The sequence below is a fragment of the Taudactylus pleione genome, unplaced genomic scaffold (genome assembly GCF_031769625.1).
Source record: "Taudactylus pleione unplaced genomic scaffold, aTauple2 ptg000251l, whole genome shotgun sequence".
NCBI lineage: Eukaryota > Metazoa > Chordata > Amphibia > Anura > Myobatrachidae > Taudactylus > Taudactylus pleione.
The window spans coordinates 2,889,281-2,908,836 of NW_028284653.1; the positions used below are offsets into that span (position 1 = coordinate 2,889,281).

At 45.7% G+C, this 19,556-nt stretch overlaps 1 protein-coding gene across 1 annotated transcript in view; it reads right to left on the reverse strand.

Moving 5' to 3' along the window:
- The window catches only part of ABCD2 (ATP binding cassette subfamily D member 2), an 84,520-nt gene that overhangs the window by 41,725 nt on the left and 23,239 nt on the right, over positions 1–19,556 (reverse strand). Inside the window, exon 6 of the mRNA XM_088480189.1 lies at positions 17,384–17,529. Coding sequence (XP_088336315.1) covers positions 17,384–17,529 — 146 coding nt within the window. The remainder of the gene's footprint in view (positions 1–17,383; positions 17,530–19,556) is intronic.

Consider the following 19,556-nt stretch of genomic DNA (forward strand, 5'->3'; position numbering starts at 1 on the left):
ACATTCAGATTCTTCTTCATGCAAGTATAGGCACATTAATCTTTATAACATTGTTAAGCAAACTAATAGGTCTAGTATTATTACATTTATATGTATAAAGACCATTAGTTTCATACAAATTCTTGCATGTGTTATATCAACTGGTGCAGATTACCATCTCTCATATTACTAAAAAACAGTGAAGATGGGGCATTAATTCCTGTTTAAAAAATTTAATAATATTCTATTGTGAGCCCAGCAGGACATGCTGCCTTTGAATCTTATGTTACTAGTAGCAATGGTGTAAGTTCATACCAGGCGCCTAGAGGTTAAATATGCAGTGTTGCCCCCCTCTCCCCTCACAGTGGGTTCGGGTTGTGCATGCGCTGATATCTGTCAATCAGATTCTGTCATTTCTCAAAGACATATAGGGCCATATCCAATTAGCAGCGAAAAAGCGCAAACCTGACGTCTGTGAAGTATTCGCACCAACATGGTGCAATCTTTTTGCGTCTTCTGTCTACGGGCCTGATTCAGTAAGAATCGCAACTGTGATTACGCACGCAATTGGCTCATTGTTGCGTTTTGCGCATTGCATCGCAGTGTGCCTGCGGGAACCAGCCACTGTGATCGGGACTGCGATAGCAGTGACTATGCAGACCCATCGCAGAGTGACTGACAGGAAGTGCCGTTTGTGGGTGGTGACGGGAAGGGGGGGAGGGTGGTCGGCAAAACGCAGGCATTCCTTTGAACGCTGTGCATAAATTATCCACTGCGATGCCATACACAGCTGCGATGCCATACGCAGCTCGAGTACTCACAGTGTACGTTGAGGTTAGCAATTCCTGAGTAAGGTCAGAGCTTGTGCAAGTGTGTGTGAGGCTGCGATGGTACTCCATGTTACCGATGGTTTTGCAGTCTTGCTAAACATTACGGATGTGTGTAAGGTACGGCGGGTGTCCTTATGTTGTGCATATTGATCGCAATGGATTAGCATATCTTCGTAGTGAGACTGCGTGCGTAAACGGTATTGCATTCACAGTTGCGATCCTTGCTAAATCAAGCCCTATTTTTCGCACAAAATCTATTACAAAAGATGCAAAAATGCATTTGCATAAAAACGGTTAGTGGAGAAACCAGCGAAAAGTACAGCAAGATTTGAGGAAATCTCTCTGTACCCCATAAAAAGGCTAACTGACATAGGAAATCAATATACAAGTGTATCGGTGGACCTAATAAAAGTATTTGGGGTTCTTAAATTGTGTCAAATGGCTGTTATTGGCATATTTGTGTAACAGTGAGCAGAATGATAAAAAGCAAGTTTTTGGCCAAAACCTTTGCCATTCAACCCCAAGGAAGGAGCAGTGATCTCTAATCTGTGCAGAGCCCACAGTGCAGTGTGGAACGTGCACGGACACAGCGGCGCTGTGAGACAGAGCTCTGGGGAACAAAGCGGTGCTGCACATTGTGCTGCCGAATAGGAGGAAAAGTGTGTACTTTCACTGGGTTCCCCTTTTATTTTTATAATCCTGATACCTACCATTGGTATACAATAGGGAAACCGGCTGCCTTAATACCGACAGCCGGCTTCCTGACTGTCATATCCCGGCGAGGGTGAAATGCCGGGCCTCTATATCTAGACGCCTGTCTGACACCGGGAGACAGGCGCCCGGCATCCCGATCGAAGGGATGCCGGGCGCTGCGAGCGGACAGCCGCAGGGGGGGTGGGAGGGTTAGGTTTAGGGCACCCTGGGGGACTTAGGGTTAGGCACCCCCCCCGGGAGGGTTAGGCTAGGGGGAGGGAGGGTTAGGCACCCTCGGGGGGGACTTAGGGTTAGGCACTCCCCCGGGGGACTTAGGTTTAGGCAGCGGGGAAGGGGGGGTTAGGGTTAGACACTTAGAGGGGGGATTAGGGTTAGGCACTTGGGGGGGGGTTAGGGTTAGGCACCCAGGTTAGTTTATACTTACCTTAGCGACGATCGGGATTTCCAGCGCTATTGGGCTTCTGCTGCCGGGAACTCTGCTTTTGTTGGCCAGGCGCTGCCGGAAATCGGTATTTCATACCGATTCCCTCCCATTCACACTCACTTGAAGCACTGAATCTGGTGCCAAACACAGTACGGTTCCAATCTCAATATTTTGCACTAGCTTTAAGTAAATTCTCCATTTTTATAAAGAGGTTTTTTTTCTGTGCATTGTTTGTACGACTAAAGCAGTGGCTAAACATATAGCCGAGTGTATTATTTTTATGGATTGTTGTATATGGTTTATAATAAATGTAAGTGGAATATACTACACTATATTTGCCCTCTCTTTTTATATTTCTTCGAGTGACTTCACATTGGGGTATGACTTGAGCAACCTACTGAATATTGGGGAGCATTGATATCCTTTGTTGGAACACTTAAATGAAGAACTTGCCATAACAAGGACTATTATTTTTTTCATCAGGAAAGACTTCTCTGCGTTCTATGAGCAGCGCCGCATGTATTTGACTTTATTTTAATATTGCTGTTTACCTCTTTCGGTTGTTCAAAGTGGGAACATCCAGTTGTATATATTGGCAGCTAATGCTTAGAGTGCGCCAGTGTTTTTTCTAAATTCTTTTTGCATATATTATTGTCTGTCACATGGGATAAAAAACTCCCAGTTACCTCTTTAGTCTCTTGCACTTTCACTCCTAAGTTAATTTTATCTTGGGAACTACTTTCAAGAAAGTAATATTTTTGGGTTGTGATTACCTAAGTAAGATATTATGTGCCTGATTCCGAGTCGCATGAAGAAGCGCACTATTGGTAGTCGCCCATCTGCGAGTGTATGCAAATGTAGCTACAAATGCCTTTCCTTGAATGCATCTGTGCGGCCTAATGTGTAAGGAATGAGATTTTTCTTCCCAAACACACATTTTAGCATTCATTCACTCTGTAATACTGATTGGTAAGTCCTCGTACGGCACCATCGGTCGCCCCATTGAAGTCGTCCGTCAAGAAGATATGTACAACAACAAACATAAGAAACTTATGAACATCAACAAACAAAAAGAAAAAGCACTAGAAAGTAACAAAGAACTAGTAATCAAGCATGCAGACAAATGACGAGGAAATGTCTTACTCCACTTACACAGGGCCTGATGTAGCAGTGTTTCCTAATGTGTTATCCTACGCAATTTGGCTGTTTATAAGCCAACTGCACATGCGTACCAATCGCAATGCGATTGCACTGCGATCACACACACACAGAGAACTAGCCGCAACTTGACTGACAGAGAGTCAGTGTTTGAGAGAGGTGAAGGGAGGGTGGCTGTGCGAATGCAAGTGTGCTGGGCCATTTAAACAACATTTCTAGGGCATGTATAAATTAACCTTTGCGTAGCTCATTGTAGCAGGTGAGCTCGCTGCGTGGGAGGAATCCGCAGCAATTGAGACAGGTCAGACTTACTTAGAAGCTGCTGGGCTGGACAAATTGAGATGATGTTAGCAAAATTTACGGAGATTCCAGACGATGGACGGATATGTGTATGTACCAGAGGACGTACTTATGCACTGGTGAGCATGGTGGCTTTTTGCATAAAATCGCAGCTGTCTTCCTTGAAAGAGTGCAATTGTGGTTAAATTAACAACCACTGCTGAATCAGGGCCATAGAAGCCAGAAAAATTCATGATGAGAAAACCACATCTGATCGGACACTACTGAACACTTTAGTAAGGAACTCCACAAGCTAGTTACATTGGGACAAAACAAAGTTATTATTAAGCAACAAAAAGAAGGAGCTCATGCAGATTGTAGTTGTAGTTTGATATTACCGAGTGAATTCGCATTGCGAATTCAGGCAATATCACAGGGATTTACTACAAATCCCTTACAGGGACAGAGCTTGCGATAAAGCTCTGTCCCTGCAAATCCTCTTCGGAGCCTTATGACGGTATTTTCGCAAAAAATACCGTGATTAAGAGCCTGCGCATTCGCCGACCAATCGCCGCTGCTACCCCCCCCGTGGCTAATTCCCGCCCCCGCGATCACGGACCCCCCTCTCCCTTAATTACACTTACCTGCATGTTCCAGGCCTCCGGTAATGTTCTCCATTCCTCCGGTCAGGTGATCTCCCATACTGCATTGGGGCCCGATCACCTGATGACCGGGCAGCAGTGCACTATGGGAGACCAGCTGACCGGAGGGGAGTCATCACCGGAGGCCCGATCACCGGTCCCTGGAGTCAGGTAAGTAAATGTTTTTTTTACTATTTTTTTTTTCTTTTTTTTACAGTAATCAGCTTGCGGTCTGTTTAGACCACACAGCTGATTACTGGGACCGACTCCCGGCTCTGCTCTCCCCGTTAGAGCAGGGCAGGAGTCCGGTAACCGGGGGAGACCCTGGATAACGCCACCTCCAGGTGGCGTTATTATCACAGGGCTTTCCCCGGTATTTTTTCACATTTTATTTTTAGTGGTCGGATCACGTTTCCCATTACAATTATGGGAAATGCGATCTGCTTTACTAAAAATAAGTGATACTTAGGGGTTGGAGTAGAATTTTACGAATTCTACTCCAATTGCCCTTTAGTAACGTTAGATGATACTAAAATAATGTGAAAAGGGTGTGAAAACACCCTTTTTTACATTATTTTAGTAAAAATAATGTTGATAAATAGAGCCCTCTGGTCATCCAAGTGTTCTACTGTCAACCAAACATTGACTAAAATGCAACCAACCCACTAGGGAGACAATAATATCTGGCATCAATTCTGTCACCTCTAATTTATTCCAATACATTGTTGTTTTTTCCCGAAGAAATACACCAATCAATAGAAATCGCACCTGAACGTCATGGCACAAAACCTACAGATGCTTGAGAAATTAACCTGGAACAATAACAGATAGTTGGTGACGTGTGATGTCATCAACCATGAAAGCAAGAAACACTTTTTATACAAAGATCCCTGTATGGATCAGGAACAAGCAGATTGTATCCTCAAGGTTATCCACTTCATTCTGCACAACAGTTGTATATGGTTTGAAAACAAATTTCTATTTACAATGACAGGGCATTGAAATGTGAACTAAGGGCCTGATTCAGAGGCGCACGCTATTTGCGTGCGCTCGCTCTAAATCAGGGCATCCCTTTTTTTTTACCGGTCTCCAGGTCGCTCGCACAGCTGTGGGTGACCACCCACAGCGTGTGCGTGTGGCCTGGCGATGGTCGCGATTATCGCGACCATCGGGCTTGCGAGGAGACCCTTGTGGTAGGGTCTCAGGTCTCGCAAGCCCGAGTGGACTTCCTGCTCTAATAGAGCAGGAAGTCCACTACTGACATCACTAGTGATGTCAGTAGGGCTGCCCACAAACGGCAGGCGTTCCTTCGGGAACGCCTCCGTTTGTGCAGCCACCCCCCCCTCCCCGTCTTGTAGTGAGCCCCAGAGCAAGTGATTTCCCACTCGCTCTGGGGCTCGCACGTGCGCAATGGCCTACCATAGACCCGCTTGCTAGTGCTGCGCGCTCGCGAGCGGATCTGAATCAGGCCCTAAATTTGCACTAAGCTAAGAAAAAATCTGGAATAAGAAATTAATTTAATAGCATTCTGATAGAATGGAAAATATATATTGATGAAATCCTATTCAAATGGGAAGGATTGGAAACATCACTACATAAATTAATTGACTGCATTAGCCACAACAACAGAAACCTCATATTTACATCAAACTCCAGCAAAGATTTAGTCGTTTATCTAGATTTAGAAATGTTGGTAAACCTGAACACAATAAAGACAAAAATATGTCACCAACCAATGAACGTCAATAGTTTCATCCAGGCAAGAAGTGATCATCTACCAAGGTGGCTAAAAAACATTCCCAAAAGCCAATTCATAAGAATTAGAAGGAACTAGACAAAGCAAGCAACCACCATCAAACAGCAATTCCTAGTCAATGTATGAGAAAGAAAAACAATAGAAGATGCATACAACCAAGCCCTATTCACTGAAACGACAACAAAGAAGACCATTTCATTACAGAGTAAAATTCAGAAGCATTGGTAAATCCTGAAAAAAAGATTAAACACTTGTACCACTACTACCACTAACTACCTAAAACATCCAAATATCCTATTCAAGAAAGCACCAGACATCAAGAAAAAATTAATATGGACCCAAATTAAACAAAAAAACAAGGCAGGCATCACTTCAGAAAGGAAAATACAAATGATTCTTCCACTGTGAAAGATGCAAAAACTACAATACCACAAAGGATAGAACAACAAAAGCCGTCACCACAAACTCATCAAACATAACAATAAAAAAATCTTGTAATCAAACAATAAATGACTTGTGATACAGCATGGGCGATTTACCTACTTGAATGCACTTGAGGCAAATAGTACATAGGAAAAAACAGAATCAACAAACAGAGAAGAAATTTCACTAACGAATTTCAACTATATAGTGTATTGGAACTTTTCAGACTAAATCATAACCAAAGGCAACTGAAATACACGACGGCAAACAAAAAAGTAAACAAAAATTATAGAGGAGAGTTCAACAAAAGAGTGAACAAAGAAGACATCATATGGATCATAACACTGAAAACACTTAGAAAGAGGCAATATACTGTAGATCTAGAACTCCAAGGCATCCTCTAGATATCCAATACCATCCGTATTGTTATTACCTCCTCATCATAAAAGTTACTGCATTATCGTCCACAACTACAAACTACATTCAGATCTATACATCTCATAAATAAAAATTAATTAAAATAAAAATATTTTTTTTCAAGAGTGTTTAATACATTACATGTATTCAAAAAACAAATGTTGTCTTCCTCATGACTCTAATACATTACAATAAAATCAAAGATGGTCAACCATTAGCCATAGTTTGTTTTATGTTCCCTATAACACTCATGTATTTTCCCCACTTTTTTTCCCCTGCTGCTGCAATTACAAACATCAGGACTGTGATCAACGAAAAGGATTTGCAAACACGGATTATAACTAGAACTCTAAACACATCCCCGGAATGGGAAGGATCCAGTCACATATCAAGAAAAACAGGACTCTCTTTACAACGGTCACTGCCCGGTCATGTTTTATGTGCCGCTGGGTCACTTACTACCACTCCTGCCGTGCTGTGATCCAGCAAGGTGCCAGCGTCCTTTGTCCATTCTGGATACATAGGCTTCAGTTTTCTCGGCCTGCTAGGCCGTAATCCACATCCGAGCCTAGCCTGGAGTACTGCTGTGACATGTCTGATCACCTAACCACAGTCCTTCCAATCCTATGCCAGACTGAGCTTCCCTGAACCACCTGATTCTGCTTAGCCTCTCACAGCTAACCTAGGGGTATAAGGGGGTCATTCAGACTCACTCGCGAGCGCAGGACGCTCGCAAGCGGGTCGATGGTGCCCTACTGCGCATGCGCACAACGGAGGGAGCACCGTCGTGCGCATGCGCAAGACCCGGCTAGCGACGGGATAGCCGTCACTCTGGGTCTCGCACCAAAGGGGGCGAGCTGTCGATGTTGATTGACAGCACGCCCCCTTTGGTGGGCGTGGCTGCCAGACGAAGGCGTTCCCATGGGAACGCCTAACGTCTGAAGCCGGCCCAACTGACATCAGTAGTGATGTCAGTGGGAGTGATTTTGGCTCTGATAGAGCCAAAATCACTTCAGGGCTTGCGGCAGTGAGACCCTACCGCAGGGTCTCCGTCGCAAGCCCGATGGACCATGGACCGATGGACCATCATCATGGACGCTCGCTATAGCTCTGGGTGGTCACCCACAGCTATGCAAGCGTCCAAGAGGCCGCTCCATTTTCATGTAGGAGGGCCCTGATTCAGAGCGAGCGCTCTGGTCAGAGCGTCCGGCTCTGAATCAGGCCCTAAGTTCCATCCACTCACTCTAGCAAATTGCCAGTGCAACATCTAAAACAGTTACCACTGTGACAGGTATTCCTGAGCTTTAGTATCTAGTTTCCTGCTAGAGCTTTTCCTGATCATCAGTGCAGCAGTTCCATCTGACTGCCCTACTGAATCCAGCTGTTACTTTTGTCATTACAATCCCTGAATACAAAGACCTCAGAGTGTTACTTGTATCCTGCCTATCAGCCTCTGCATTCCCTGTGGCATTGCAGTCCTGCCACTGCTTTGAGTCCAGAAACTTTCAGAACTTGGTTACAAGTCTGCAGGATTCCAGCATTTACAATAAGACTAAGGGGTAAATTTACTAAGATTCGAGTTTGGTCGAGATTACAATCTCGGGTGAGTTTATGCATTTTTTTCAACTCGCAAATTTACTAAAGACAAACTCGGATGAGATTTCTCTCTTTTCACTGAAAAACTGGGATGAGATTGCAAACTCAAATAAACTCACCGTCGGCCAAACTCGGTAATACTGTTCATGAAAAAGATATAACTCAGAAATTTACTAATAAACAAGATTAGAATCTCGGGTGTAATTGTAGCAAACTCGCAGCTAAATTGAAGTTTCAAATAGACCACCTCCTGATCTGCGAGTTTGGCAGAAACATACATAGATCAGTGTGATTTGTCTATGTTTATTCATGGAAACACTATCTAAAGGGTTAATATTTTTTTTTTTAAATGTCTTAGGGCCCTCCCCTAAAAAGCATAACCAGCCCCGTGCTGCTCAACCAGACCTGGTCCCTAAAAATATGGGGGAAAAAATTAGTAGGGTTACCCCATATTTTAGGAACCAGCACTGGGCTGCTGAATCTGTTCTGGTTTTAAAAATGGGGGGGAATTGAGTAGGGGTCCCCCTATTTTTAAAACCAGCACGGACTCAAATCCGGCTGGAGTGTAATGCCATAGCCAGGGGAGTAACTCGGGTGAGTAATCTCAATAAAAACTTGCAACTCGGGTGATAAATCTCGATCTGCTTCACCATCGGCAAACTCGATCTTAGCTAAACTCACTTCTTAATAAATTTGAGAGTTTCAGAAGTCTAAAATCACCCGAGCTCTGGCGATGCAAATCAAGTTTAAAAAAAAAAAAACTCGATCAAACTCGAATCTTAGTAAATTTACCCGAGTGTTTGTCTGCAGAGAGACTAATCATTCAGCCATGTAGCTCACCTGTACTCTCTAAAGAACTACAGAGATCCTGAACTACTGCAGTGCTATTAACCTCTGAATTTCCTGCATAAGTTTCAGTGTAAACTTTACCTCTGCTTGCTACCAATATATCAGCATCCATCAACATAGTTTTACCACCTGTAATGTGTATGGCTCAGTTTCTACTGAGCCTTGCTATCTGAGCTCCAGACCTGTATACTTGTTTACTAAGCTAGTACGTTTCCCATGTAGTGCAGTCTTTCAGCCAACTGCAACACTGAACTTTATTCTACACCATACTCTGGGCCTGATTCAGAGGCGCTCGTAAAAAGTGAGCGCTCGCTCTGAATCAGGGCAGCCACTTTTTTTTGTTTTAAAACCGGCCTCCTGGCCGCTCGCATAGCTGTGGGTGACCACCCACAGCTTTTGCGAGCGGCCAGGTGATGGTCGCAATGGTAGGGTCTCGTCCGTCGCAAGCCCCAGCGAGCTTCTGGCTCTAATAGAGCCGGAAGCTCACCACTGACATCACTCGTGTTGTCAGTGGGCCCGCCCCCAAACGGCAGGCGTTCCTTTGGGAACGCCTCCGTTTGGCCAGCCACCCCCCTCGACCCACCTACCAAACGCCTACCAAACGGCCCACCTACCAAACGGGGCAAGCTGTCGATCAACATCGACAGCCGCCCCTTTTGGATGCGAGCGCCGGAGCGAGTGATTTCTCGCTCGCTCCAGGGCTCGCGCAGCTTGCGAGCGGGTCTGAGGCCCTCTGTGCGAATCCTCCACTTGATTGCACAGTTGGTTACAAACTGGTGTTCAACCACAGTACCACTGTCACTACAGCGTCCAGCACTGCCGGTACTAGCCCGGTCTTTAGCTTCCAGTTGCCAGAGCTTCTACAGGTTCGTAACCGTCTCAGTGCTGTTCAATTTCCAGCCTGGTTACAATCCACTGGTAAGCTCATCATGACTCAGCCAGCTCGTGTAACAGACTTCCATCCTGGTTGCATCTCCAGTGCCCTCTACCTGTCAGCAAGCAGCATACTCCAAGCACACCATATCCATTCTCCCTGTTGCTCTATTCCCAGAGACTGCGCAGATCACAGCTCAAGTCAGCCAGCTTCTCTCACTCAGACCCCAGTTCAGTTCACAACCCAAGTTTGGATTCACAAACCAATTGGTTCATGATAACAATAAGAGCAATATCTCCAACCACCACCTGCGTATTCTTGAAAAAGGCCTGATACAAGCCGAAACACTTGTGAACTTACCTTCAGTACCCACCACTACTCCTCATCCTGAGGTAATTTACTGGAGCCAGGTTCGCACCAAAGCGCTAAATTAGCAGCGTCTCGGTCGGCCAAAATTAACGACCAGCGCATAGCAAAGCACACTACAGCAGCTTGCCAACACTAACTCCAGCGGGTCACATTGTCAGCCACAGCTCCTCTGCTGAGACAGGTCATCGGGCAGCTCTAATCATTAACTGTACCGCCAGGATTCACCAGCATCAGCGGTTTGCGGCAATAGCCGCTAATTACACCACTGTGGGTGGCTTTGTACACCAGACAGGTGTTTGTAAACATGGCTCACAGGTTGAAATAAGATTCCAAGTCCTGGCATGATGTAAATACAACTGAGCAGGTGTAGAGATTCAATATGTCTGTGCAGTATTCTTCACCGCCTAATGCTTTATAAGGAGATTTCACATAGCAATCAGTGCTACCGTGTTTCCCCGATAATAAGACCTACCCCGAAAATAAGCCCTACCCTTAATTTTGTAACCCGGTCCGAATTAAGCCCTACCCCGAAAGTAAGACCTACCTGAATCTCATTTTCAGCTGGGAACGCTGCAGAGACCAGCGTTCCCAGTCATGCAGTACGCGGGTGACGTCATGACGTCACCCGCGCGCTGAGGATCCTGTGCGGCCGCGCCTGCTGGATCATGTTAGATCCAGTCAGCGCGCAAGTGAGAGCGACATCCCGGACGGCGGCGAGTCAGGTAAGTGCACTGCAATAAGGGACACTGCTACAAGGGGGCCTGCAAGGGGGGTGGCATGCATAAGGGGCACTGCTACAAGGGGGCCTGCAAGGGGGTGGCCTGCATAAGGGGCACTTCTACAAGGGGGCCTGCAAGGGGGTGGCCTGCATAAGGGGCACTTTTACAAGGGGGCCTACATAAGGGGCACTGCTACAAGGGGGCCTTCATAAGGGGCACTTCTACAAGGGGGCCTGCAAGTGGGTGGCCTGCATAAGGGGCACTTCTACAAGGGGGCCTGCAAGGGGGGGGGCTGCATAAGGGGTACTTCTACAAGGGGGCCTGCAAGGGGTGGCCTGCATAAGGGGCACTTCTACAAGGGGGCCTGCATTAAGGGGCACTGCTGTCAATGATAATTAATATAAGACCTACCCCGAAAATAAGCCCTATGGTGTTTTTTTGAACCAAAAAAAAAATAAGACAGTGTCTTATTATCGGGGAAACACGGTAGCTCCTAGTTTGCTAAATATCTCCTCTGCTGTGTAGTGAACTTTGCCTGGCTACTGTGATACCCTTCTGCCTGATTCTTGACTGCTATATACCTGCTCCAATGTGTACCAATTGTGTACTGTCTGAATACATCAAAATACTTCAAGACAGGAAAAAAAAACTGCAGAGAAATCGGTCATTGGAGAAGTTGTGTGTACAACAAAATGCATTAGGTGACTGGCTGGACTGTTGAACTGGACCCTTATGAAAGATCAAGCACCTACCTAAGACTCATAGCCTAGCTAGGGAGCTGATTGGGCCACTGGGAGCACAGGACAGTTCCCGCAGGTGTTTGCCAGATCCCCTTCCCTACCGGGCCGATTCACAGGCTCCCTTCCGGCACCAGCAGCCAGTGCAAAAACTAATGTTTTGTTATTGTGACAAAGCTGAGAAGAGGACTGGAGCAAGAAGAGATAGAGAATAAAGCATATTCCGATCCATGGGCCTGATTCAGCAAGGATCACAAGTGCAAAAACGCATGCGCTCAGTCGATTGTTGCATTCTGCACATGCATCGCACGAAACAGCCACTGCGACCGGAACTGTGATCGCAGTGACAATGCAAACTCATCGCAGAGTGATTGACAGGAAGTACCGTTTGGGGGTGGTGGTCGGCAAAACGCAGGCGTGCCAGTGCGTCTCAACTTGGTTACAGGGGCGTGCATAATTATTCCCCTGCGACTGCATATGCAGCCTGAGCTCTAGATACCGAAAGGAAATTTAGCAGTTTGTGAGTGAGGTCTGACCTGCCTTAATTGTGCGTGAGGCTTCGATGGTACCGATATTTTCGCAGACTTGCAAGGTATTATGGATGTGACTAAAGGGAAGTAGATGTCTTTATGTTGTGCTGTGGCGGCATTGCGATTGCAGTCATTTGCATAATTTTGCGGTAGAACTGCGTATGAACTTGCTGCTGCGATCGCATCAGCGATCTTTGATGAATCAGGCCCAATGTGTACTTCTACAAGAATAGTAAATACCAACTTAAGACATTGGGCCTGATTCAGACCCGGTCGCAAGCGCTGAGCGCTCGCAACCGGGTCGTTGGTGGCCCAGAGCGCATGCGCACGATGGAGCCGGCTCCGTCGTGCACATGCGCGAGACCTGGATAGCGACGGGCAATCCGTTGCTCCGGGTCTCGCACCAAAGGGGGCGAGCTGTCAATGTTGAGTGACAGCTCGCCCCCTTTGGTGGGCGGGCTGGGGGGTGGCTGCCCAAACGGAGGCGTTCCCATGAGAACGCCTCCCGTTTGGGGGCAGCCCCACTGACATCACGAGTGATGTCAGTGGAGAGATTCCGGCTCTGTTAGAGCCGAAATCTCTCTGGGGCTTGCGGCCACGAGACCCTACCATTGCGACCATCACCTGGCCGCTCGCAAAAGCTGTGGGTGGTCACCCACAGCTATGCGAGCGGCCAGGAAGCCGGTTTTAAAACAAAAAAAAGCGGCTGCCCTGATTCAGAGCGAGCGCTCACTTTTTACGAGCGCCTCTGAATCAGGCCCAGAGTATGGTGTAGAATAAAGTTCAGTGTTGCAGTTGGCTGAAAGACTGCACTACATGGGAAACGTACTAGCTTAGTAAACAAGGGGGCCTGCATTAAGGGGCACTGCTGTCAATGATAATTAATATAAGACCTACCACGAAAATAAGCCCTATGGTGTTGCAGTTGGCTGAAAGACTGCACTACATGGGAAACGTACTAGCTTAGTAAACAAGTATACAGGTCTGGAGCTCAGATAGCAAGGCTCAGTAGAAACTGAGCCATACACATTACAGGTGGTAAAACTGTGTTGATGGATGTTGATATATTGGTAGCAAGCAGAGGTAAAGTTTACACTGAAACTTATGCAGGGAATTCAGAGGTTAATAGCACTGCAGTAGTTCAGGATCTCTGTAGTTCTTTAGAGAGTACAGGTGAGCTACATGGCTGAATGATTAGTCTCTCTGCAGACAAACACTCGGGTAAATTTACTAAGATTCGAGTTTGATCGAGTTTTTTTTTTTTTAAACTTGATTTGCATCGCCAGAGCTCGGGTGATTTTAGACTTCTGAAACTCTCAAATTTATTAAGTCTTGTCGCAAGCCCGATGGTCTTGACCATCGCGACCATCATCCTGGCCGCTCGCATTAGCTGTGGGTGGCAACCCACAGCAATGCGAGCGGCCAGGAGGCCGTTCCATTAAAAAAAAAAAAAAAAGACGCCCTGATTCAGAGCGAGCGCGCTTATAGTGTGCACCTGCTCCTCCCCCCCCTCTCCTTTTTGCTGTAGAACTACTGGTCTCAGCATGGTAGCACCTATTATCATGTTTAATATTAGGATGTGCAGCCCAGCCCCTCCCATTTCCTGTGTGTGTGTATTTAAGGTACATTCTGAAGATGAGACCCCTTCTTTGGGCTAGCACTCTTCCTGCCTGCCCCAGGTGATTTTAACTGGTATGGGTCCTTGCATTGCAGTACACACATCTAATGGGCTCTATGATAGGTAAGACCTAGATAAATTAATTAGTGTGTTAGTATGAGAGATGTTAGGGACCCACCTGTATAAGGTTCACCGTGATGTGGTAGGTGGGCAAACATCTTTGGCCAAACATGTACTAAGAAACCTTACATTTCAAACCATGTTTATTATTGCAGTCTATTATAGATATTTTGATCATTTGTATTCTTAGTGCTTATAGTGTGCACCCGCTCCTCCCCCCCTCTCCTTTTTGCTGTAGAACTACTGGTCTCAGCATAGTAGCACCTATTATCATGTTTAATATTAGGATGTGCAGCCCAGCCCCTCCCATTTCCTGTGTGTGTGTATTTAAGGTACATTCTGAAGGTGAGACCCCTTCTTTGGGCTAGCACTCTTCCTGCCTGCCCCAGGTGATTTTAACTGGTATGGGTCCTTGCATTGCAGTACACACATCTAATGGGCTCTGATAGGTAAGACCTAGATAAATTAATTAGTGTGTTAGTATTAGAGATGTTAGGGACCCACCTGTATAAGGTTCACCGTGACGTGGTAGGTGGGCAAACATCTTTGGCCAAACATGTACTAAGAAACCTTACATTTCAAACCGTGTTAATTATTGCAGTCTATTATAGATATTTTGATCATTTGTATTCTTAGTGCTTATAGTGTGCACCTGCTCCTCCCCCCCCCCCCCCCCCCCTCTCCTTTTTGCTGTAGAGGTTCCCCACTGCAAAGAAACCACCATATAGGAATACCAGAATTCTCCCTCCCCCAGGCTGTTGATGCTGCATTTGCCACTATGGAGTTCATTTACGCCTGTATTCTGCTGTCTTTGTAAGTGCAATATGTAAATTAAACCTGTATTTTTAAGAGGTTTTCTGCACTATGTTATTTGTTTCTATATGTCTTCCTGAACCTTGTGGTTGTAAAAGCACATTGGAAAGGGAGACATTTCTACAGATTATACACGCTGAAAAGGAAAACTGCTCTGTTTTGTGAAAGGCTGCATAAAGAGATATATCTCGATTATATCATCTTCAGCTCTAAGGATTCTAAAGGATAAAGCATATTTTAATGGTGACTATCATTGTTCTTTATACGCACTGGTGATACACAACATTGGGCATTATTTATTCTCTCTGGAATTTTGTACTATTAGAGAGCGCCCTCATTTTGGTGCAATTATTTTTTAATCTTACACTACAGCAGTTTGCCAGCACTAACACCAGCAGCTCATATCGTCAGCCATAGCTCCCCTGCTGAGACAGGTCATCAGGCAGCTCTCATCATCATGTGTTCCGCCACGATTCACCGCTAATTAAACCACTGTGACATGTCATCGGGTGCCTCTGTACACTAGCAACACCCGCCAGCTAACTGACACCAACAGCAGCCGCTCTGTCAGTGCCCAGCAGCTTTTCAGTAGCTGCAGCCGCAAGGACCTGATGGCTCAACACACAACCCATAGTAGCCTCGCTATAACAGCTCTCCCAACAGCATCAGCAGTGTTGCTAGGGTGATCGGAAGAAGCACCACCACAAATTGACCCACTCCCGGTATGTACCGCATGGATTTCCACATCTTGCCAAACTACTGATACATCACACGTTCCCACATCCCCCTTCCCATAGTCGTGTCTATATTAGTGCGTTATGTTCATTATTGTTAGGATGTGCAGTTAGCAGATCATCTTGATTGCAGTTCCCAGTCTTAGTTGCTACTGGGACACTGCATTTTTTCCTGTCTGTGTGCTGATCTCATGTGTTCATTAATTACTGTCTGTCTGTGTGCAGTATCAGCTGCACACTAGTTAATTGTCCTGTCTGTGTGCACAGGCCAGGTACACACTAGTCTGTCATTAGGGAGGCTTGCTCTGATTGGATCCTGTATCTGTTAAATTACAGCCAGCCCTTCACTCCATGCCGTTGATAGAGTATTCGTGTTTCCGGTTCTGGCTTAGTCTCCTGTCACCCAGTCGAGCTCCAGTTCTCTTGTCTATTGTATTGTGTTATTCTGCCATTTGTGTCATCCAGGTGGCACGGTTCGCTTATCATCTCCCTGCCGTTAGTGTCATCTTGGCGGCACGGTTCGCATACCTGTCCTCTGCCGTTTGTGTTATCCAAGCGGCACAGACAGTATTCTGTGTCCAGAGTACGCAGCCCAGCGTGCGCTGCTTGTGTCAACCCGGCAGCACAGGCCGCACTACATCATCAGCTGCTTGTGTCAACCCAGAGGCACAGGCCACGCTCCAGTGTGTTCAATGCGGCATCCGGCGTACCAATGCCAGTGACTTTATTATTGTACAGATCTTCGTCTTCCACATCTTGCCAAGCTTATTCAGCCCTCAAGGCTGCTGCACTCTGGAGAGTTTGGGCATTTTTTTCCACTCGCATATTTACTAATGACAAACTTGGGAGAGAAATGTCCGTTGTTACGGAAAAATACTGGAGAGGTAGCAAACTCTCTTCACTTCACCATCGGCTAAACTCAAATAACTTTTCACTAGTGAAGATAGGATTCAGGAATTTACCAAGATAAGAGTTTATAAAAAGAATGGACAATACTCCTGTAAAAATGAATCCAATCAATTCACCTGCCTGTGAGCTGCGAGTTTGGCAGAAACCTGCACAGATCAGTGTGATCCATGTATGTTTCTGTCTGTACATATTAAAAAAAGGGTTACATTTAAAAAAAATAAATTACATAGGGCCCCCCCCAAAAGCATAACCAGCTCCAAACTGCTCAGCCAGTCCTGCTTCCAAAAATTACGAGGAACAAAACGTGTAGAGTTCCCCCGTAATTTAGGAACCAGCACCTGGCTGCAGGGCCTGTCTTGGTTTTAAATATAGGGGGGGAAAAATGCGTAGGGTCCCCCTATATTTAAAACCAGTACTGGACCCAAACCGACTGGGGTGTAATGCCACAACCAGGAGATGCTATCCCTGGGGCTCCATGGTCAAAGCATTCACACCCCAAGCTGGTCAGGCCAAGCCGAGGATCTCAGGGGGAGTTGGGGACCCCCCAAGAAGTGGTCCCCCCTCTCCGGAAACCCCAGGCTTGGTCTGAAGCCAGGGGCTCTTTCCCGCACCACTGGACTGTGGGTATGGGGTACTGGTCAGGCCAAGCGTTATGGTTCGGATTTGGTTTTTGGATAGCTAAAATCATGTAATTTGGACCTGTTTACATGCAATCAAAAACCAGAGATTTTGTTTTTTTAAATCTGAATTCCAAACTTACAGCATACCCGAGCTGGGACTCCAGTCTTCTCAGTCCCCCACAGTTCGGGTGTGTTCATTTTTCAGGAAAACCGAACTGCACATCTCTACTAATAACAACATTAATGCAAAGCAACTCAGTATCTTTTGACATACCTTTGGGGAATGTAAAACATCTTCTCTGGCGGAGGTTTGAATAGAACTCCTTCATAAACAGGCCACAGACCACCTAGAATTCTGAATAAGGAACTTTTTCCACAACCATTGGGGCCAGTAATGAGAAGATGCATCCCTTCCTTCACCTAAACAGAAAAAGTAAGACAAATCTGCTCACTTGTCTATTTACCTAGAAACAAGTTCAATGCATTAATAAAAGCATTTACTAATAGACAAATTGGCAACAGAAAATTGATCACAAAACCTAAGTAATAATCGGCTATGACGACATCCCCTACCCGCCTATGGCAGACAAGGAGGGGGGTTAATAGCTGAACATGTACTGTAAACCTGCAGTGCTGTCGCAGGTAAGTATTATAGCGAGGAAGGAGAGGGGCGGGCATTACTTGGCATATGGTGGGTCCATATTCCTAGTAACAGCAATTAAATCAAATGGAATGTCAACCCAATAAGACCCCACAATTTCCAAAATGCAAGGCGACATATCCGCTGCTCAAGTTTTGAAAGAATGACAGAACCGAATTGGATAATAACTGCATTTCTTTAACAATGTTTCAGCCCCTCAGCCAGTTAACTAGAGGTACCTTAAGACGCGTATCCACTTGGTGATTAAAATGACATCGTTATCCTTCAATCGCTCACTAATCGTTCACAAATCGGGCATAAAAATGTCAAACGAGCAGCGATGTGCGCTCCCGATCATCGCCGAAAACGACAAATTGTGCATGTTCAGGGATGAGGGAGGGTGCACATTATGAGGAACGACTGTACGATTACAATGTTGTATCGTACTGTCGTTCCTCTATCTCAGGGGTTCCCAACCACGGCCCTCAAGGCACACTAACAGTCCATGTTTTAAGGATAGCCTACTTGAGCACAGGTGACTTAATTAGTACCTCAGTTATTTTGATTTATCCACCTGTGCTGAAACATGGATATCACTAAAACCAGGACTGTTAGTGTGCCTTGAGGACCGAGGTTGGGAATCACTGCTCTATCTGGTAGTGGATACGCACCTAGTGTTCACTCTAGGTCCGGCAGCAGGCAGGGCGACGGACCTAGAGATAGGGCACCATCACGTGCGCATCCGAAAAGGGGGCGTGGCCAAATAAAAGAAGGCGTGTCTTTATGATGCGTCCCCTTGTCGCAACTCCTGGGGGCGTGCCCGGCACTTACGGACATGCTGGGCAGCCCCAAAGCGCTGCGGTACCTGCGAATGGATGCCGGGCGCATGCGTCCGGCATCCATTCACCGGCGGTGACCACTGTGCCGTCGTTTTGACCACCCGCGGGACACTGTGACCTGCGGGTGGAGACAGCACCCCAGGCTGTCTCAGCGGGGTGCCGCGCTGGAGGGCAGGGTGCTTTCTGGCCTTCAGAAATAGAGTAGGGCACGGCGCCCTGCTGAAACAGCCTACTGGGAACGCTACGCACCTTTAGACTAAAAACACAGCAGCAACTTGAATTGTCATAACAATAGGGACTATACATCCGAAGTGGGTATTTGCAAAAGATAAATGCTCACATGCAAGGTGACTGCTAGGTAAAAAAAAAAGATAAAAATATATGTAACTTGCAACTTTAATGTCTCTGAAGAGAACAATGAACTATAAAACATCATACATATAGGTGCCACTAGAACTGCAACTAATTTTCCTAAATTTGGTGAATTTAGTCCGAGATGTTTGATATGTTACTAACAGAAAGTTTTAACAATACTGAAAGCTTTCTTTGTGTTCCAAACCACCACAGTGATATTTGGGTAGCATGCTAAATTAAATACTAATTAGCACATTTGATTGGAATCAGCTTTCTAAATGTAAATTATATGTAAATGTATTCTAATTATGTGTAATTTCATTTGGTTACTCTATAATTATGTTCTGAAGACACCCACTGGTTTTGGAAATAGAGTGTTCCAGTCTTTTGTTACAAGTAAAATGTATTTCAAGTGCCCCTAGCCATACTGGTACTGTATAAATGTTTGTTAATGCTTGTAAAACACACTTATCTGTATTCATGCATGTCATTTTGAATTTGTTGTTAATCTTTTGTGCTTTTATTGAACACATTTATCCAATATTAATTTTATGTTGGTAAAACTTATGTGAATCTTTAGATTTATTATGCTGAGGTATTAAGACTCATTCCAC